The sequence below is a fragment of the Microcaecilia unicolor genome, chromosome 7 (genome assembly GCF_901765095.1).
Source record: "Microcaecilia unicolor chromosome 7, aMicUni1.1, whole genome shotgun sequence".
NCBI classification, from domain to species: Eukaryota; Metazoa; Chordata; class Amphibia; order Gymnophiona; family Siphonopidae; genus Microcaecilia; species Microcaecilia unicolor.
In genome coordinates, this window is record NC_044037.1 from 111,629,854 (window position 1) to 111,652,261 (window position 22,408).

At 42.7% G+C, this 22,408-nt stretch overlaps 1 protein-coding gene across 1 annotated transcript in view; it reads right to left on the reverse strand.

Annotated features, from left to right (window-relative positions):
• LOC115474420 (3-methyl-2-oxobutanoate dehydrogenase [lipoamide] kinase, mitochondrial-like) overlaps positions 1-22,408 on the reverse strand; it is a 171,084-nt gene that overhangs the window by 86,297 nt on the left and 62,379 nt on the right. The window contains 2 exon segments of the mRNA XM_030209872.1: positions 4,336-4,446; positions 13,054-13,122. Coding sequence (XP_030065732.1) covers positions 4,336-4,446; positions 13,054-13,122 — 180 coding nt within the window.

The window sequence follows — 22,408 nt, forward strand, 5'->3', positions numbered from 1 at the left end:
GGAGAACCTGACCACGACGAAAAAGGAAGAAAACTTAAAATAGGTGGGGGGGAAAAAAAAACTAAAGGAAACTACGGGAACCTTATTTTTTTTTTAATCTTATAAGAAAAAAATATGAAAGAACAAGAAGCGAACGAACTCTTCCTGGGCCTGAAGAGGAGCAGAAACGAACACTGCTGCACCTCAACGCGGAAAAAGAAAAACTGAAGGGGAACGCTCATGCGACGGGTGGGAAATCAGTCTGCGCATACACGGTGTGCACCAGAAGACTCTAGCAAAACTTTTAATTTTTTGCTTGCAAAATGCCGATTCCTGGGCAGACGCAGACGTCGACCCACATGTGAGAACAAGCAGCCTGCTTGTCCTCGGAGAATGTACTTATCTGGGACATTTCCAGTCCCACAAAGCTTGATGCCAGAAAACTGGACATAACGATAAAAAGAAAAACACAAGAATAACATTGCTAATAGAAGTGCCATATATATATGGAGAAAGAGAAGTTCCTTAAGTGACAATTACAATAAGAGACCAAGAACATGTGGCACAATGATGCAGAAGCAGTCTCAATTGCACTGGGCACCACCAGCGTGATTAAAAAACTTCCAAACACACCTTGACATATTGCTTAATTACACCTTATGACTCTATAAAGGGCCTCTTTTTGGCACATTAAGACCAACATTAGCAGTAAATTTGAGACACAGATTGTATCCAACATGCTCCCACTTAAAAGTGAAGTTCATTCCTATTTTCCCTATGGGTTAGACAACAGTAACATCACAAGAGCCAGGTCTGTGAATGCCAGTGGGTACTGTTAGAAATGCTGTAGAGGAGGAAAGACAGAGGGGTAGAGTGTTAGAGTTTCCAACTCCCTAGAAAATACTATCACAATCATGAGAAATCTACACTGTATTTCTCCCCCACATTCTTTCCCAACATCTGCCTCTGGAGAAGCAGGGCATATGTAAATGGCAAGGTATCGTGTCTGTGTGTGTGGTACACCCCCCACCTCTCACTACCATATACTATTTCACCCTCTATTTTCTTCCCTTTCTGCCACCCACTTTCCGTTACTTTTTCTCACACTCCCCTTTTACCCATGTCCTTCTTTCCTAGCCCCACCCATTTCTCCCTATCTTTATTTCACTCCTCCTCTCTAGTCACCTCTCACTCACACCCCCTTCTTGCTATGCAAGAGGCAAGACAGTAGGAAACCTACTGGCCCTGCAGCTTTTACTGTGCCACCATGTGGGTCTTTCTTATAATAAGACACACGTGCTAAACATCCTCTTTAGATCCTTCCCCTGCCCGGGTCCCATTTCTGCCCTGCTTAGTTTTAGTGTTACATCACTCTCCTATCCCACAGCATCCAATAATTTTCAGTTTGCTAACAGAAATCTTTCCCCCTTAGTTTTCTGGCAGTGGCAGGAGATAGTCAAGACACTTCCCACTACTGGCTGTTGCCCTTGTCCCTGGTTGCAATCCTCCGAGACAGCTTTCAGTAGTACTGTGACCCAGTCTTACTTCCTGATTCATGGCAGCTTCCAAATCCACTGCTCATGCTTTCCAAACCCCCAGTCAGTCACAGCAGTAGCAAACACTGCAATGCTAGCAGGGTTTCCAGTCTTTACTGTCAGAAGATGAGGATCTGCAAGCTCAAAAGAGGCAACAGGAACATGCCTAATCACCTCCTGCTTCAGTGGCTACCTGTGGGAGGAAAGTGATGAAGCACCAAACCAGCTCAAAGGCAAGATTCAAAAGGGGTAATTTGTACAAAGTGTCATATTATTTATTATGATTTATTTACTGCCTTTTTTAAATAATTCACTCAAGGCGGTATACAGTTAGGGAGAGGGTCCAAATGGCAAAAAACACAAATGTGCATGTGTGTGTGTGTGGGGGGGGGGGGGGGGGGGGTAGAGTACAATTAAAAGGAAAGGGAAAGAAAGTGGGTAAGAGAAGAGTAACAGGAAGTGGTAGAAAAGGAGGAAAGAAAGAACAAACGAAGAGAACAAGAGTGAATATGGGGTTGTGCAGGAGAGAGAATCTTCCATATACAAATGCATACTATCCTGCCTTTCACACAGAGCATAGGGTTCCCAGTGGTAAAGCAACAATGTTAACTTCCTAAAAATATCAGCATCTACCATACCTCTGAGAATTCCACCCATTGCCTCCTCCTCTTCCCCAGTATTTAGAATCTAAGGGTCACACCCTTCTGAAATTTGAAATATCAAACATGGCTGTTCACTTCCAATCTTTATGAATCATCAGCGCACATATAACAGAAGGAGCACTCCTCTAACTTCTAGCCCCAAGTAAGAGTCCCATATAATGGACAATCTTAAATCAATTATTTGAAGGTGAATGCTTTAATAATGAAGGGCCCAATATTTAAAGTGATACAAGCAGGCCAGAGAGGCTCCTGACTGCTCAAATTGCTCTGAACTGCCTAACTGCTGATATTCAGCGGCACTAAACCAGGTAATATCACCAGTTAACCACTGAATATCATCTCTGACCATGTTGAAAGTGGGCAGGTCAGGAGCAATACAGGGGGTAGCACTGGGGAGGAGCCAGTGGTTATGCAGGAGCCGGCAATATTCAGTGCCAGGACCCACATAGCTAACTCAGCCAGGTTATAACAGCTCGAAAGCTGTCCAAACCTGGCCGAGTTCATTATGCGGGTCCTAGCACTGAATATTGACCAGAATCCGCATAACTTTGCTCCCCCCCCACTCCCGATGCACTCCTCCTTCCCTCTCCCCCCACCCCCCAGGGCCTATCTGATATCCCTGGTGGTCCAGTGGGGTCTATGGGAGCAGGAGAGAAGCTCGCTCCTGCCCCTTGCCACTGTGAAAAGAAAATGACTGCCGCAACCTCTCATGGCAACTCACTACCGTGAGGTCATGGCAGTCATTTTCTTTTCGCAGTAGCAAGAGGCAGGAGCGAGTGGGCTTCGCTCCTGCTCCCATCGACCCCACTGGAGCACCAGTGATATCAGGTAGACCTGAGAAGGGGGTCTATCTGGATGGGGAGGGTTGTGATGAATGGGCCGGGGGGTGGGGGGGGGAGGGATTAAAAACAAACAAGTTATGCAGGTCCTGGCCAATATTCAGCCAGGATCTGCACAACTGTCTTCTGCAGGCCCCAGCTGAATATCAGTCAGGATTTAAGGTTTCAACAGTTTTTATTAATGAAGCACAAAAATGGTGTTTACATAATGTAAGTATCAGTACAATCAACCAACATACACTAAGTACGATAACTGTGCGATATTACTCATCTTCATTAATCTTTTAACTTTATCCCCCCCCCCTTTTATGTTACTAATAGCTAACATTTTGTACAACAGGGTCTATTAACAACAATTTATCAACAACCCTTTTCCCCCCATCTCTTTCCTTCTACCAATTGACAACATATATTCAAATGCATTAACCCCCAAAGTATAACCACTTTCAGGTGTCAGCTTTACATTGCACAATCAAAAGCATTGAACTAAAATCAAGCAAAAATGTGGGATCTTACTCCCCTCCGTGAGAAAGCCAGGGGGCCTGTGTTCTGATGGCCCTCCTACCCCTCCCTGGAAGATGTCTTTAACAGACTGGAAAAAGGGCTAATGTACCTCCAAATGAGCTTCCCCCCCCCCTACTACCCCCCCTCCTAAACCCTCCCTCCCCCCTCCTAGGTCTACTCTACTGTTCTTTCCCAATCCCTAAAAGGTAGTAAGAAAAGTCCCTATTCCCATTCAGTTTCCATTAGTCGCCGAGGGAAGCTTAGACAATGCTCCAAGTTTATTAATAATATGACTCCTCGCCCTGTGAGACAATGTGTTAATATATCCTTCCCAGGTAAGATAAAAGTTGCTTTGTGTCTTAAGGTTAAAGCAGGGAGTCCTGGAGCTCCATCATAAGTAAGTCATGTAAGCGATCCCTCCATTGCCAAAAAGAGGGGTTCAATTCTTGTGTCCAATTAACAAGTTATCAGCCAGGATTTAAGTGGCCAAGGCCCTTTTAATTAGCCCTGGATATTTAGTGCTGGTGCCCAGACATGGTCCAACACTGAGTATCTGGGCTAATCTAGCAGTGGTGGTCAGAGTTTAAAAAAACCGCTCACCACCACTGTCTGAGTATTAGCTGGGAAGAAATCAGTCAACAAAAGAACACATGCCAAGGTTGTAGATCTGCTACAAGTGACTATTATATTCAAAAAATGAAATAAAAGTTGCAGATAGTGCTAAACGAAAGACTTAGTATAGCACAGAGGAGAGAAAGGCAGATTTCACCCTCCACAAACATAACATATGAACATATAAAAGAGGCAAGTACTTACCACATGCAGAATAGTGGGGTTACAGCCAATGATGAAGGGTAGGCTACGGAAACCTTTAATACGATGTGCAATTCGAACTGGGAGCTCTTTATGCAAATAGCGGGCACTTTTCTGTAATTTAAAAAAAAAAATCTTCATCAAGAAACAGACAGTCAGTACTTGGCTAAAATTCACTAGGCAACAAATAAATTATTTTATAGCAAAAGCTGGATTTTATCTTATATATTGTATTCATATTCTCAGGTGATGGAACAATGTGCAAAATAAATAAAATTATTAATTAAAATCAGAGTAAAAATATAGACCATAAATAGAGAGATACCAAAACAGTAAATAAATAAATAAATAAATAAATAAATCTTTGTGTGGAAATTGGTGCCAATGCATCCACTTCAAGATTCTGGTGGGTTTTAACTAAACCCGGTAAACACCTGCTGAACGATGAAGGGCCTTTAAAACAAATTAGCAAATATTATTGAGCAGTTTGCAAACAGTTTTCCCACATATAAACAGATTATAGGCAAGGAAAAAAAAAAAAAGGTCCAAATGTTGAAAAACAATAATGCCAAAAACACAGAGCAGCATATACTAAGCCAGTAGCTGTTTTTAAATTCTTGTAACATTAATAAAAACAGAAATAAGTAAGTCCAAAACTCTTTTGAGGGATATTTACGACATGACGTCTAAGCTGGACTTTGAATGTTTTGTGTTAAACATCCCAAATCCAAATAGGAAATTTAGCCATTTTTGAAACAGCAAAACGTTTTATCTTTTTTTTTTTTTTCAAAAATGACCACGTTAGATGGTTTTGTGTTCTGCGAGTTTATCTTTTGGTCCATTTTCAAAAAAAAAAAAAAAAAAAAAAAAAAAAAAGCAACTGCAAATCAAACAAAATCAAGCCATTGGGATGTAGGAGGAGCCAGTAGTCTTAGAAGACTGGCCACACACAGACATCCCAGAAGAGCAATGGGCACCCTAGGGGGCACTGTTGTGGACTTTATACAAAAGATCCCAGGTACACCTATCACCATTACCCTCTTACCTTGTCTGCTGAGCCCTCCAAAATCCACCGCCCCCAACTATACACCGCTACAATAGCTCTTATGGTGAAGGGGTCACCTCTATGTGGGTACAGTAGGTTTTTGGTCAATTTTGGAGGGCTCACACTTTCCACCATACATGTGTGACAGGTAGAGTGAGATATGGGCCTGGGTCCCCTCTACAGAGCACTGCCCCGACCATTACACTACTCCAGGGACCTGCTTGCTGCTCTAATAGAACTGGCTATAACAGAGTCCAGTAAGTACTATTTTTAATCACATCTTTGGGAGGTGGGAGGGGGTCATCCCCGATTCCCTCCAGTGGTCATGTGGTCATTTATGGCACCCTTTTTGTGCCTTACTCGTTCTAAAAACAGCTCTACATCACAATGTTTAAGTTTTAGCCCTAGCCATTTTCATTTTGTTCCATTATGGCTATAAAACATCCAAAGTGTTAGGAACGCTCTAAGTCTACCCTAATCCCCCCCCCCCCCCCCCTGAAATGACCCCAATATGCCCCCTTGTGATTTGGATGCACTACGGACAAACTGCATAGATAAACATCTGTAAAACAGTTTCTGAAAATACCGATTTGGGCATTTTGCGAAGAAATTTGTCCAAATCCTGCTTTATGACACTTCTTGGACGTTTTTCTCTTTCGAAAATGAGCTCATAGTCCACATGCCCAACATGTTTCGGCATCTAGTGCCTGGTTCATGAGCAAATTCACAAACATTTATGGACAAACAATCCACCTAAGGATAAAAATGAAAATAGGGGTATAAGAATCACATTACAAAGCCATATTCTATTAAAAAGAAATACAAATTAAGACATATGACATTAAATTGAGAGAAAGTCACACAGACCCTCTTCTTTTTCTCTGTTTAATGTACATTTTAATTTCTTATTTTTTTAACAGAGTATGGTATTGTAACGCGATTCTTATACCCCTATTTTCATTTTTACCCTAAGGTGGATTGTTTATCCAAATATACTTGTCAATTTGCCACTGAACAGGCACTAGATACCAAAACATGTTGGGCATATGGACTATGATATAAAGTGTTTTGGACTTATTGGGAATTTAAAGACAGCTACTGGCATAGTAGATGCTGCTCTGTGTTTTTAACAATAGATTATCTTCAGAACAAACACCCTATAAACATTTTTTTGCTCATCACTCCTGTGGAAAAAAACATGTGTACTGTCTACAGCCTGTATAGCCCCCCCCCCCCCCCCCCCCCCCCCCACTTGCCTCTAAAGGGGGAGCTGAACAACTTCAGAAGAGACAAAGAAAGCCCTACTGGCAAAGGAAAACACTCCAGAGTTTAGTTTTTTCTCTTTTAAAATAATGCTACATTTATTAGTTAATAAATGGTTACAATGAAAATTATTTTATCCCAGTGTTACAGAAAATTGAATTCTTATTTATATCAGTCTAAGTTTCAGTATATAGTAACAGAGTAGATGACGGTAGAGAAAGACCTGCATGGTCCATCCAGTCTGCCCAACAAGATAAGTACATAAGTACATAAGTAGTGCCATACTGGGAAAGACCAAAGGTCCATCTAGCCCAGCATCCTGTCACCGACAGTGGCCAGTCCAGGTCAAGGGCACCTGGCACGCTCCCTAAACGTAAAAACATTCCAGACAAGTTATACCTAAAAATGCGGAATTTTTCCAAGTCCATTTAATAGCGGTCTATGGACTTGTCCTTTAGGAATCTATCTAACCCCTTTTTAAACTCCGTCAAGCTAACCGCCCGTACCACGTTCTCCGGCAACGAATTCCAGAGTCTAATTACACGTTGGGTGAAGAAAAATTTTCTCCGATTCGTTTTAAATTTACCACACTGTAGCTTCAACTCATGCCCTCTAGTCCTAGTATTTTTGGATAGCGTGAACAGTCGCTTCACATCCACCCGATCCATTCCACTCATTATTTTATACACTTCTATCATATCTCCCCTCAGCCGTCTCTTCTCCAAGCTGAAAAGCCCTAGCCTTCTCAGCCTCTCTTCATAGGAAAGTCGTCCCATCCCCACTATCATTTTCGTCGCCCTTCGCTGTACCTTTTCCAATTCTACTATATCTTTTTTGAGATACGGAGACCAGTACTGAACACAATACTCCAGGTGCGGTCGCACCATGGAGCGATACAACGGCATTATAACATCCGCACACCTGGACTCCATACCCTTCCTAATAACACCCAACATTCTATTCGCTTTCCTAGCCGCAGCAGCACACTGAGCAGAAGGTTTCAGCGTATCATCGACGACGACACCCAGATCCCTTTCTTGATCCGTAACTCCTAACGTGGAACCTTGCAAGACGTAGCTATAATTCGGGTTCCTCTTACCCACATGCATCACTTTGCACTTGTCAACATTGAACTTCATCTGCCACTTGCACGCCCATTCTCCCAGTCTCGCAAGGTCCTCCTGTAATCGTTCACATTCCTCCTGCGACTTGACGACCCTGAATAATTTTGTGTCATCGGCGAATTTAATTACCTCACTAGTTATTCCCATCTCAAGGTCATTTATAAATACATTAAAAAGCAACGGACCCAGCACAGACCCCTGCGGGACCCCACTAACTACCCTCCTCCACTGAGAATACTGGCCACGCAATCCTACTCTCTGCTTCCTATCTTTCAACCAGTTCTTAATCCATAATAGTACCCTACCTCCGATTCCATGACTCTGCAATTTCTTCAGGAGTCTTTCGTGCGGCACTTTGTCAAACGCCTTCTGAAAATCCAGATATACAATATCAACCGGCTCCCCATTGTCCACATGTTTGCTTACCCCCTCAAAAAAATGCATTAGATTGGTGAGGCAAGACTTCCCTTCACTAAATCCGTGCTGACTTTGTCTCATCAGTCCATGTTTTTGTATATGCTCTGCAATTTTATTCTTAATAATAGCCTCCACCATCTTGCCCGGCACCGACGTCAGACTCACCGGTCTATAATTTCCCGGATCTCCTCTGGAACTCATATGTGCTACTTTTTGTGTATACTTGACCTTGATTTGTATCTGCCATTTTCAGAGCACAGACTGTAGAAGTCTGCCCAGCACTAGCCCCGCCTCCCACCACCAGCTCTGCCACCCAATCTCCGCTAAGCTTCTGAGGATCCATTCCTTCCGAACAGGATTCCTTTATGTTTATCGCACGCATTTTTGAATTCCGTTACCATTTTCATCTCCACCACCTCCGCGGAGGGCATTCCAAGTATCCACCACCCTCTCCGTGAAAAAATACTTCCCTACATTTTTCTTGAGTGTGCCCCCCTTCAATCTCATTTCATGTCCTCTAGTTCTACCGCCTTCCCATCTATGGAAAAGGTTCGTTTGCGGATTAATACCTTTCAAATATTTGAACGTCTGTATCATATCATCCCTGTTTCTCCTTTCCTCCAGGGTATACATGTTCAGGTCAGCAAGTCTCTCCTCATACATCTTGTAACGCAAATCCCTTACCATTCTCGTAGCTTTTCTTTGCACCGCTTCAATTCTTTTTACATCCTTAGTAAGCTACGGCCTCCAAAACTGAACACAATACTCCAGGTGGGGCCTCACCAACGACTTAAACAGAGGCATCAACATCTCCTTTCTTCTGCTGGTCATACCTCTCTCTATACAGCCTAGCAACCTTCTAGCAACGGCCACCACCTTGTCACACTGTTTCGTCGCCTTCAGATCTTCAGATACTATCACCCCAAGATCCCTCTCCCCGTCCGTACATATTTATTTATTTTCTGCATTTATATCCCACCTCTTTGCAGGCTCAATGTGGCTTACAAATACCGTAGTGGCAATCGCCATTTCTGGAATAAGAAATACAGAAGAATGTTCCAATCAGAGTATATAGAGCACACAGTAAATTAGAATAAAAATCGGTAATCAATACATTTCAGGTGCTGAAATCAAGGGTCGTGAAAAGCGTTCAATAATGACAATGTGATAAAGTAACCAAAATATGAATAATTCAATGTTAACTAATTCTGGTACAGTTCTGATGTCCTGTTTTTTAAGAAGGGTTCTTTTGATAAGTTTCTCTGAACAGGTTAGTCTAATAGTTTCCGGAAGGCTGCCAAATCGTGTGTTCTTTTTCTGGCATTCGGCAGTGCATTCCAACGTTGCATACAAATGTAGGAGAAACTAGATGTATATATTGATTTAAATTTAAGTCCTCTGCAATTGGGGTAATGGAGATTCAAGAAAGCACGTGACAAACATTTTGTATTCCTTGCTGGTAAATCGACGAGGTCAAACATATATGTCGGGGTCTCACCGCCCTAACACATACGTCTCCCGTTGATTTCTACTCACTTTGCATTTCTTCACATTGAATTTTAATTGCCAAACCTTAGACCATTCTTCTAGCTTCCTCAGATCTTTTTTCATGTTTTCCACTCCCTCTCGGGTGTCCACTCTGTTATAAATCTTAGTATCGTCCACAAAAAGGCAAACTATCTTCTAACCCTTCGGCAATGTCACTCACAAATATATTGAACAGAATCGGCCCCAGCACCAATCCCTGAGGCACTCCACTACTCACCTTTCCCTCATCCGAGCGAATTCCATTAACCACCACCCTCTGGCGTCTGTCCGTCAACCAGTTCCTAATCCAGTTCACCACGTCATGTCCTATCTTCAGCCTGTCCAGTTTATTTAAGAGCCTCCTGTGGGGAACCGTGTCAAAAGCTTTGCTGAAATCTAAGTAGATTACGTCTATAGCACATCCACGATTCAATTCTCCAGTCACCCAGTCAAAGAATTCAATGAGATTCGTTTGGCACGATTTCCTTTTGGTAAAACCATGTTGCCTCAGATCTTGCAACTTATTGGCTTCCAGGAAATTCACTATCCTTTCCTTCAGCATCGCTTCCATTACTTTTCCAGGTTATCAATAGAAATCAAACAAAATAAAACATGGAAAAGAAAATAAGATGATACCTTTTTTATTGGACATAACTTAATACATTTCTTGATTAGCTTTCGAAGGTTGCCCTTCTTCCTCAGATCGGAAATAAGCAAATGTGCTAGCTGACAGTGTATATAAGTGAAAACATTCAAGCATTACTATGACAGTCTGACAGGGTGGGAGGAGGGGGGTGGGTAGGAAGTATGCATGGGGACATCAAAGCATATCATTGATATTCTAACAGGATGGGTGTGGATAGGTGAGGGGAGGGTCCCATCCTGTTAGAATATCAATGATATGCTTTGATGTCCCCATGCATACTTCCTACCCACCCCCCTCCTCCCACCCTGTCAGACTGTCATAGTAATGCTTGAATGTTTTCACTTATATACACTGTCAGCTAGCACATTTGCTTATTTCCGATCTGAGGAAGAAGGGCAACCTTCGAAAGCTAATCAAGAAATGTATTAAGTTATGTCCAATAAAAAAGGTATCATCTTATTTTCTTTTCCATGTTTTATTTTGTTTGATTTCTATTGATAACCTTAAGAGTGGACTAACACGGCTACCACACTCCATTACTTTTCCAGTAACCAAATTGAGGCTTACCAGCCTGTAGTTTCCAGCTTCTTCCCTATCACCACTTTTGTAAAGAGGGACCACATCCGCCGTTCTCCAATCCCACGGAACCTCTCCCGTCTCCAAGGATTTATTAAACAAATCTTTAAGAGGACCCACCAGAACCTCTCTGAGCTCCCTCAATATCCTGGGGTGGATCCCATCTGGTCCCATGGCTTTGTCCACCTTTAGATTTCCTAGTTGTTCATGCACCCTCTCTTCCGTGAACAGTGCTATATCCACTCCATTCTCATGTGTACTTTTGCCAGTGAATCGTGGTCCTTCTCCAGGATTTTCTTCTGTGAAAACAAAAGTATCTATTTAGCAAATTTGCTTTTTCTTCATCATTATCTAAATAGCAGTTCGCAGTATCTTTCAGTCTCACAATTCCCTTTTTAGTCATTCTCCTTTCACTAATATACCTGAAGAAATTTTTGTCAACCCTCCTTACATTTCTAGCCATTTGTTCTTCTGCTTGCGCTTTCGCCAGACATATCTTTCTCTTGGCTTCTTTCAGTTTCATCCGGTATTCCTCTCCGTGTTCCTCTTCTTTTCTGTATTTCAGGAACGCCAACTCTTTAGCCTTTATTTTCTCAGCCACTTCCTTTTCCTCTTGCTTTTATTTACTCTCCTTACATAAAGGTTTGTGGCCCTATTTATAATTTCTTTCAGCCTGCACCACTGCCCTTCCACTTCTCGTACATCCTCCCAGCCCTTCAGCTCCTTCCTCAGGTATTCCCCCATTTTACTAAAGTCAGCATGCTTGAAATCCAGGACTTTGAGTTTTGAGTGGCCGCCCTCCACTTCAGCTGTCATATCAAACCAAACTGTTTGATGGTCACTGCTGCCCAGGTGGGCACCCACTCGGACATCTGACACACTATCCTCATTTATGAGCACCAGATCCAGCGTCGCTCCCTCCTTCGTGGGTTGTCACTATTTGTCTGAGCAGAGCACTTTGGAAAGCATCCACAATCTCTCTACTTCTTTCCGATTCCACAGATGGAACCTTCCAACCTACATCCGGCAGATTGAAATCTCCCAGCAACAGCACCTCTCTCTTCTTTCCCAACTTTTGAATATCTGCGATCAGATCTTTATCTAATTCCTCTAATTGTGTCAGAGGTCTGTAGACAACACCCACGTGGACAGAGGTTCTATCATCTCTTTTTAAGGTGATCCATATCGCTTCTTCCTTTCCCCATAAGAAAAATAAAATCTCTCTCTGTTATTTCTAAGTATTTCCCTGGAAGCTTAACAAACCTGACTGCCACAAGATGTGCTTGTCAGATAACTGAAGCTTAGTTTTATCCAATCTTGTAATGCTTTATATTTTCTCTCTTACTTATCTGGTATTCTTCAACTCTGACCTCTAAGGTCACCTTCACATAATTCAGCTTCTTTGGTATTTTTCCCAATTATCCATCATTTGCCCTTTGTAACCTCCCTCCCTCAAATACTTATCACTCATACTTGTCCTTCACTGAGTGTCTCTGTATTATGTTTAGAACCTGTTTGAAGCAGACAGACACTTGTTAAAGTTTATAGCCCATTACTAGGGCTAAGCAAGCTTGTCTATTGTCCATGTAAAGGTCAAGAAAACACAAGCTAGCTAATTGCCCTACTAGATCATAAATAAGGGAATAAGTTATATATACAAAGCTGGCTGATCTGCAAAACCAGACAGCTCTATACTAAACAAGCCTGCATGCTGTTTTTATGGGGAGAAAGGTGTGGCTTGGTATGGGCTTAGGGCAAGATTTGTGTGCTTTCAATATTTATTGTACTCTACCTTCGATATTTCCAAGAAGGTAAGATAATGAAATCTAATTAAGTCCTGTACCTACCTGCTTTACTGTATGTATTTTGTATTTCCAAAGTATACAAGATAAGGACTTCCCACAACAGACTGCAGGTGATTTTTCAAACCCTTCCAGATTTGTACCTGCAGCACTGTGAAAATTCTGAAAACTGGCTTCTGTAAGAGTAGTTTCATTGAAAAGATTAGAGGACATTCTATTATTGTCATAAAAGCAGACCACTGCAAAATATTAGGTTTACATGAGACCCTATTGGATGAGCAGGCCACTTATACAAGAGGGAATCACAACTCTTCTACTTACCAAAAGGTGGCTACCATCCTGTGAGCGGCCAGAGTACAGCATAGTGGTTGGGGTCAGACGCACAGATGCCTGGAAAAAACAATGGAAGGAGTCTGCATTAGACAACGTAGAATTAACCCACCAGAGGAACTTTACCTCAGTCCTTTCCACCTGCTTCTCCTTCTCATCACTGTACTCCTTCCTCTCGGCTTACTTTGGGGCCCTTTTACCAAACAGCAATAAACAGTGGGCTTAGTACGGCCTTACACATGTCATTCCCGCGCATTAAAGCCATTTTTACCACTGAGGTAAAATGGCTAATTTTTCTATTTTCCTTATTAATGGCCATACACTAATTTTGCCATTACCAGACAAGCTTCTACTGCCACCCATTATACAGGTGGTAAGAGCTCACGGGCTAAGCACACAATGATCGGTAAGAGCATGGCAATGTAGCTGTGTTCACTGATTAATGCAGAACATGCCCACTCTCCACCCCCAGCACTAAAAGTTTTTAGCGTGGGAGTACTGCATGAACATCTCAAAATTAATCACAGGACCCTTCAAGGCACCCCATGGTAAGCCAATTTTTGCTGCGGTAAGCACATATTAGTGCTTACCACAACTTTGTAAAAGGAGCTCTTTGTGTTTTATATTGAAGGAGAGGGGAAGAAAAGCACAGGGGATATATAAAAGTTTCTTTAGTCACTGCTGACCATACTTAGTAGTAATGACTATGCTGTATTTGTTCATGTGGGGGTTAATTTTAAGACGCTTAAATTCAAAGAGATGCCCATTTTATAAAAAGAAAAGCACTTTTGTGACTTTTTCAAAATAGGCTCCCAGATCTAGCCTTGATAGCACACAAATGCCCATACATATATTTACACCCCCTCCAAAGGTGTAAATTAGTGTGAATTCTGAGTGTATGCAAGTATTTACAAATGATGGAACTCCTTATCACCCAAAATAAGAAATATACAGGAATATACTAGATTCCACAAAATCCTCAAATCATTCCTATTCAAACAAACCCTCACAAAGAACAACCATATCTCAAACAACTAATTATTACCTGAATTGGTTATTACTCTATTTACCATTAACCTTCTCTTTGCTTCATGTACTATTTCTCATTCATAATAGATTTTCTAAATGTTAAACATCCATAGCTATCCCAGTACATTTATGATACTGTATTGTAAAATTGGATTCTTACAACAAATTACTTTCTTACGTATCCTATACTGTTTATTGTAAGCCACATTGAACTCAAACTTGATTGGGATAATGTGGGATATAAGTGTCACAAATAAATAAATAAATTTACAAAATACATTTGAGCATCTCAACTGCACCTCTGCTCTTCCCAAACTATGCATCCAGGAACACCTACATGCAGACTGCGTAAAAGCAGGCACACATTCTCCATGCACATTCTTTTTACATTTGTATGTATTTCAGCAATTTTATAAAAGCCCTTGTCTTCATACAAAATAGGTTTTACATACAGAAAAGGCTTTATTTAAAAAAAACTAGCCACTTAAAAATGTAGCTAAAATATATAAAACTAGTAAAAAAAGGCCCGTTTCTGTTAGAAATGAAACGGGCGCTAGCAAGGTTTTCCTTGGAGTGTATGTTTCAGAAAGAGCATGTGTGAGAGATGGAGCGTGTGTGTCAGAGAGAGAATGTGTGAGAAAGAGACAGAGTGTATGTGTTTGTGCGAGAGAGAGAGTGTGTGAGAGACAGTGTTTGTGTTTCTGTGTGACACTGTGTGAGACAGAGGGACAAAGACAGTGAGTGTGTGAGTGAGAGTGTATGTGGCAGACAGAGAATGAGTGACTGCGTGTGTAGTGTGAGGAACCCCCTCACCCCCTCCCTCTCCCCTGCCCCCTTGCAGCCAGGCATGTGCAGCGACCCTCCTCTCCCCGTGTTCCCCCTGCAGCCACCCATGTCCAGCATCCCCCTGCAGCCATCCATGCCCATCAACCCTACTCTCCCCCTGCTGCGTCCTTCCTTTCTCCCCTGCTCCCCCTGCAGCCACCCATGTGGTCTCAGGCCCCCCCCCCTCAGCATCCCTCCTGTCCCCCTGCAGGCACGCATGTGCAGTGTCCTTCCTCTCTCCCCTGTCCCCCCTGCAGCCAGCCATGTCCAGTGACCCTTCTGTCCCCCTGCCCCCCCTGCAGCTACCCATGTCCAGCGACCCTCCTCTCCTGTGCAGCCACCCATGGCTGAGGACACTCCTCTCCTTTTTCCCTGTTTCCCCCCCTGTGGCCAGCCATGTCCATCGACCCACCTGTCCCCCCTGATGACCACCAACCCTTCTGTCCCCCTGCCCGCCCTGCAGTGTCTGTCCTGTATCCCCTGTCCCCCTTGCAGGCACCCATGTGGTGTGTGGAGCCCCATCCCTATCTCCCTGTTCCCTGCCCCCCCTGCAGCCACCCATGTGCAGCGACCCTCCCCTCCCCCTGCTTCCTTCCAGCCACCCATGTCCAGCGAGACCCCCCCTTCCCCCCCCAGCTGGCGCAGCACCCAAAGAAAGCCCCTTGTCCCCCCCCTCGCGGATCACCCAACCCCCCCCCACCATGGCACATCACCAAGCCCCTCCCCCCTTATCAACCCCCTCGCCACCCGCAACCGCTAATACAAACTGTGTCCGGCGGCTGCTGCTTCTGCTATTCAGCAGCAGCAGCCCGTACATAAAGAAAACCAAAAAAAAAAAAATCCTCCTAAAACGCACCTCCGTTGAGAAGCATCTCACATTGGCTGAAGTCTCAGCATGTGCTCCTCCTCTCCCCTCTGACATCTCGGCGTTTCTCCGGGGTCTTCCGGCAGGGGCACTGACGTTGAGGGGAGAGGAGGAGCGGCTGCAGACGTCAGCCAATGTGAGATGGTTCTCCACGGAGGTGCGTTTTAGGAGGTTGTTTTTTTGTTTGTTTTCTTTATGTACGGGCTGCTGCTGCTGAATAGAAGCAGCAGCAGCCGCCGGACAGAGTTTGTATTAGCGGTCACGGGTGGCGAGGCGGTCGATGTGGGGGGGGGCTTGGTGAAGCGGTGGGGGAGGGGTTGGGTGATGCGGCGAGGAGGGAAGGGGAGTAGGAGCTTTATGATGCCCCGTTGCACGGGTTGTTGTGGCGATACGGCGGGGGGCACTTAGAGGTGCACCGTCGAGGCTGTTTGTGTGTGTGTGTTTGTATGTGTTTGTGTGTGTGTGTGTGTGTGTTTTTGTATGTGTTTGTGTGTGTGTGTGTGTGCGTGTATGTGTTTGTGTGTGTGTGTGTGTGTGCGTGTGTGTTTGTGTTTGTTTGTGTGTGTGTGTGTGTGTGTTTGTGCCATACCAGCATTTACTCCATTTCAAGTTTTGCTATTTTTCAGTAAGTCTAACATCCAGAACCACTAGGGGGATGTAACTAGTCTAGTCGCTGACACAACAATGGAAAGGAGGTGCTACTGCTATGGTTATCAAGCAGGTAGTGATGAATCTAGGAGCAATGGGAGCTTTGGCTAGATTGTTACAAGGTAGACTTGTGTGTTTATGTTTATAATGTTAAATGCCACCCTTAAATAATATCAGAGCAGTTTACAAATTTAAAACAAAATAGCAGAAGGAAAAATTAAGCAGAAAAGAAGCAGAAGAAAAAAAGACCCAAGGACCCCATCTGAGTCCACCCAACTCAACCAAGGTCACCCATCCTCAAATACCAACTCAAAATAATGGTTTAAAGCACGATTTAAAGCCTTAGTGATTGAATCCTTCATTCATAAATACATTGGCACAGAATTCCATAGGAGTGGAGCTAAGATTTAAAAAATAGAATTCTAGGTTATGTCTAGATGAGCTCTCACTAGAGATGGTATGAATAAGTGTTTATCATTTTGTGAATGCAATAGACACGGAAACTTCTGGGGAACAAGTACACTGAAAAGTACTAGAGGCTGACTATTTTTTAAGGCCTTTAAGGCAAGTTATAGGACTTTGAATTTAACCCTGTAGGCCATCGGTAGCCAATGAGATTCCTTAAAATAGGGAGAAATATGATCCAATAGCTTGAGATTATAAAGACATATGGCTGTGTTTTGACACAATTGAAGTCATCTAATGGAAAACCTTTGTATGCCACTTAAAGATTACAATAAACCAACTGACTAATCATCAAAGTATGAACTAAAGTAAGTAGAGCAGCTCTACCCAGCAAAGGTCTGAGAGACCTAATTTGAATCTTGAATGGAAGATTTAAGAACAGATGAAATCTGCAAATCTAAAGTTTGCGCAGAATACAAAAGAACTCCTAAAATCCAAAGGGAAGGTTTTTGCGAGTCAAGACTTGACCATCTACTTCACGCATAATAATAGAAATGAATGAGCAATTAGTAATCCACATGGCCTCACATTTTTTAAGATTGAGTTGAAGGCACAAATTTACATATTGCCATCTGGCTTTACAAAGACAGTAATTTAATAGTTGTAGATTAATTGCATTGTACGCCTGAGGGAATTCTGCGCACCTGCACAATGCAAAATTTGTGCAGAATTCCAAACTACACAGAATTCTTTGCAGACAGCGGTAACAGTTTGGTTTCCCTCGCTGCCTCCCTCCTTGCTGAACTTAAGAGGAGGTGGTGCACAGCTGCACATCAGGCGACTTCCTTCTCTGCTGCCTTGATGCCCAAGTGGCATAAAAGAACAGTCGGGCCCAAAACAGCAAAGGAGAAGGAAGTGATCCAATGTGCAGCTCCTTTTCAAGCCAACAGGGAGGGAGAGAGTGTCAGCTTATATCTGATATACCACATATCAAACATAATCAGTTTACATAATCAATGGGTAGAGTGATGTTAAAAACAAGATGTACCACAAATAAGACAGACAATATACAAGAGGGAAACATATGAGGGAAGATGCCTAACTGCAATCTTTCTTAAATCAGAGACGAAACCAAGGGGTGGGGGGAAGAGGAAAAAAGGTAATGCATCTAGGCCAGATTCAGTCAGTCAGTTCTAATAGTAAAGAGATGCGAAAATGCCTAATTAAAAAAAAAATTCCTCAAGACTCATCTATTAAAGCTTTGAGAATGATGATTCAGCTCTAAAACAAAAAGATAGTATCATAAATCTTTAGAGGTATATATGAAAGTGAAAAGTAGTCTGTTGGGAATGTAATAGCGTCACAGTTAGGATTCAGTTTCATGTGACTTGCGGCAAGCTAATCAGCAATTCTGTCTACTTTACAGGATATTTTATCCATATTATGAGAAGAGGAACCAGAATCTGAATATAGTTGGCATACATGAAAAATGTGAAGCCAAGAGACTATCAGCAAAGTCAATGGTGACAAAAAGACATTGAAAAGAATAGGCCCAAGAACAGAGCCCTGGGGTACTCCTGAGATGAGGACGAGGAGTAGTGAACAAGAAAGGAACAATTAGTAAAGTAGGATTGAAACCAGGAAAGGGCAGTGACACATGCATTCAAATTAGCCAGGTGCTGAGAAAGTATACAGTGTTGTACAAGATCAAATGCTGCTGAAAGACCAAAAGTAACCAACAGAACGTCCCTATTACTATTAAGAAGAGTGACAGAAGAAAGGTAGATGAGGTGGTATGTGCACTGAAGCCTTGAGAAAGGTGAATGAACTTGGAGGCGGACAGAACAGGGGTATTGCTGAGGTTTGAGGAAAAAGAGTAGAAAGGAGTGAAGGCTAAGGGATGGGGAGAAAGAACTGCTGAAGGCAGAGAGCTGCTAGTAGGTAGAGAACAGATGACCAGAAAGGAGATTGGAGGAGGGGGAGAAAATAGATGGTATTCACCCTGGAGAAGGGGCAGAGAAAGCTGGGAGCTGAACTAGCCAGGGGAGGAGAAGAGAAGGGAATACAAGCTAAGAGAGAAATAAAGAAAGTGGAATCTGAGGAAGGAAACTGCTGCAGTGGTGGTGGGCAAATTTCATACCTGGGAGGAAAAGCCAGGTCTTATGAATGGGGGAAAATCTGCATAAAAATTTTACAAATAAAGTGTGAAGAATTTTGCTGAATTTTCAAATACTGTACATAGAACTTTCACATTTTTTGCACAGGACCAACCAAGCATTGGGATCAACAGGATAAACAGTATATCGTCAAGAAACTGCAAAAGGACTAACCCCCAGAGATTGAACAATGGACTTAAAAACAAGCTGACTGACACAGATGCCAAAACATAACCCTGTGGAACACCAGCGACAATCTTCTATAGAGTGGAAAACTATGAATAAACAAATTTGAAAAGTTTTACTGCATAGAATGCATAGAAAGGAGGCAAACCAAGCATAAACTGTGCTCCCTATTCCTATACTAGACAATCTCGGCAAACGCAAATGATGACCAACCGAAATCAAAGGCCGCAGACAGACAATGAAATAAAAACAAGGGGGTTGATAATCAAAGCAATTTAACAGGCCAGAAACAGCTCCTGGCCAGTTAAATTGCTTGTTTAGGGCTATCCACTGATATTCAGCAGCATTTAACCGATTAGTGTCGCTGACATCCACCACAGACTGCTAAATTCAAAGCCAGCTATTTTATAGGCGGTCCAGGGGCACAGTTCAATATTCAGCACTTAACCGCCAAAGTTTAGCGGTTAAATCAGATTGCATAAAAAAAGTCAGTCCTACCTATATGCAGTATCGCTTAGTTGGTTAAAAGCTGAATATCACACTAGAGGTGGTAAAATTATGCCTTACCTGCTGATAATTTTATTTCCTTTCACAGCAGCAGATGAATCCAAGAACTGGTGGGTTGAGTCCATCTACCAGCAGGTGGAGATAGAGATTACAAAGCTGAAGGCAGTGATACCAGACGGTCAGCTCCTCCTTCACCTCAGTACATGTCTCATCACCAAGCAGAATCAGACAAGAAACCAGGAAGCCTGATCCAAGATGGCGACTTTGTGACTGACGCTAACAGACGCGTTTTGAGACGGGCTCCAGCGGATCCTGAAAGAGCATTCTTACCTGCCGGTTAGATGGGTAAGAGGAGAAGAAAAGTCAGGGAGATTCCCTCTCTCCCTGGCGGGAAACCTCCGCTCCAACAGCTGACGCTCGAGCAGTTCGGAATCGCGTCTGGCTCGGCGATGTCTTCTACTCCCGTTGCTGGAGTCAGCTCATTGGAGCTGACCGACAGTGCCGACGGGGCTTCTCTGAGCCCTGTTTTTCGTTGCAGCGCCCCCCCCCCCCCCCAAACCAGGAAGTGAGAGTCTTCAAGGGAGTCCTGGCGCTTCAGCTCCTGGAGATGTAGGGAGCGTACAGGGAGGGAACCTGCCTGCAGCCGGTTCAACAGCTGAACGCTTGAATATACCAGAGAAAAGTACAGCTCCTGTTGTGGTCTCCTCAGCTGTGAGTATACTGGAACAAGCAATTAAAGCACCTATCCCGGTTTTCGAGGGGAATTTTGGGAAACCTGCTGTAGTGACTTTAGAGTCACTTTGGGATCTGAACTCCACGACCCTCTCAACTTTGCAATCAGTGATTTAAAAAAATTCTGAAACTATTAAGGTTTTGGCTGAGACTGCATTAAAACAATTGCAAATTAATGATGTCCATGCTGCTGAAGTAAAAAATCTTTCTGTTAAACTTGAGAAAGTGGAACAAACGCTGATTAAAGAAAGAAACTTTGCTTCTAGACGCATGGAATATTTGGAAAATCAGTCTAAGAGACTTAACCTGCATATTATAAATTTTCCAAAATCACCTTTAATTTCTCCTGTATAAATGGTTAAGAAATATTTGGTGGAGATTTTGGGGATGCCCGACACATCATTGCCACCTATTACAAGAGCATATTATCTTCAATTTACTGGTAAAATATCAGAAAATTTGAACCCTCAAGATTCAATGAACTTGACGGCATTCCTGGAATCCTCATTAGAAGTGGTTACACAAAGAACCACTTTGCTGGTAACATTTGCCTTGGAGTTAGATAGAGACACAGTACTCAGGTTGTCTTTGAGACACTTGAATTCTTTATTCTTGGGTTCAAAAGTTAGGGTTTTCCCAGACTTGTCTAGGGAAACCCAAAAAAGACGTAAATCATTTCTTGTATTGCGTCCAAGAGTCTTAGCCCTTGGAGCAAATTTTTTGTTGAAATTTCCTTGTGTTTGTAGGATATTATTGCAAGCAAAACAGTATCAGTTTTTCGAACCCAAACAATTGGAGGACTTTCTAAAAAGTAGAGAGGGTATAAATGTGAAAGTTTAGACCTGAATGTAACACTGTATAGCAACTTGGAGTAAACCACCAGAGCTTGGCGCAGTCTTTGGTTTATTAGGTATGAGGATAAATCTAGCTATTAGGGTTAGAATTATATATATATTTTTCTTGTTTCTTGGATCAGATTACATTGATTTTGTGGTTGATATTTTTGAATTTATTTCCATATATTTTCTTTTGTTCTATTCAATTCATGATGAAGATTTGCATATATTGTGTATTATTATTCAAGATTGAATATTATGTATTATAAAATTCTATAAATAAAAAAAATTAAATAAAAAAAAAGAAACCAGGAAGCCTTCCTCACCAACCATACAAAACAGAAACTTGTCAGTCTGACTTAAGAGAAACCACGACTGCGATGGAGTCCTCTTCAGTGGTTTCTGTTCTCCCTCCTCGTCTCCTTTTTTTTTTTTTTTGGAAACTAAAGACCAGAACAAGAACAGATAGGCAAAACAAGCGCGGCTGACAAAGGGCGGGATCCTGGATTCATCTGCTGCTATTAAAGGAAAGAAAATTATCAGCAGGTATGGCATAATTTTACCTTCCTTAGCGTATGCAGCAGATGAATCCAAGAACTGGTGGGATGTACCAAAGCAATCCCTAAGTAGGGTGGGAAGTCGTCGCTCCCCGAGACAGAACCGCCGCTGCAAAGGCAGCATCTGAATAGTGATAGCACACCTGTTCCACCCAAGAAGTAGACAGCAAACTCGTGAAACGAGCCTGCAATGCCACCGGCGGGATGCAACCTTTCCAAAAAATCCAATCAGACCAGAGGCTGCCATCCCACAGCAAGAACCAGCGACAAAGAGAAGATCTGAATGCTGAAAAACATGCAACATCTGCAAATACCGGAGAGCCCTCTGAACATTCAGAAGACGAAGCGCCATGTGCTCCATGTGAAAATCCCCTTCCCGAAAGAAGGGAAGAGAGGATGAAAAAAAAAAAGTCAAACCACAGCCGGAAAAGAAAGAAGGAACCGAAAGCAATCACTCCAGACTCAGCAAATTGCAGAAAAAACAGCTCAGAATGGCTGCACTAAAAATTCAGACACTCTGCATGTGAAGAATTGGCGACCAAGAACACTGCTTGTAAGTTCCTAAGCGAAGCATTCTGCAAAGGAACAAAAGGAGTCAGA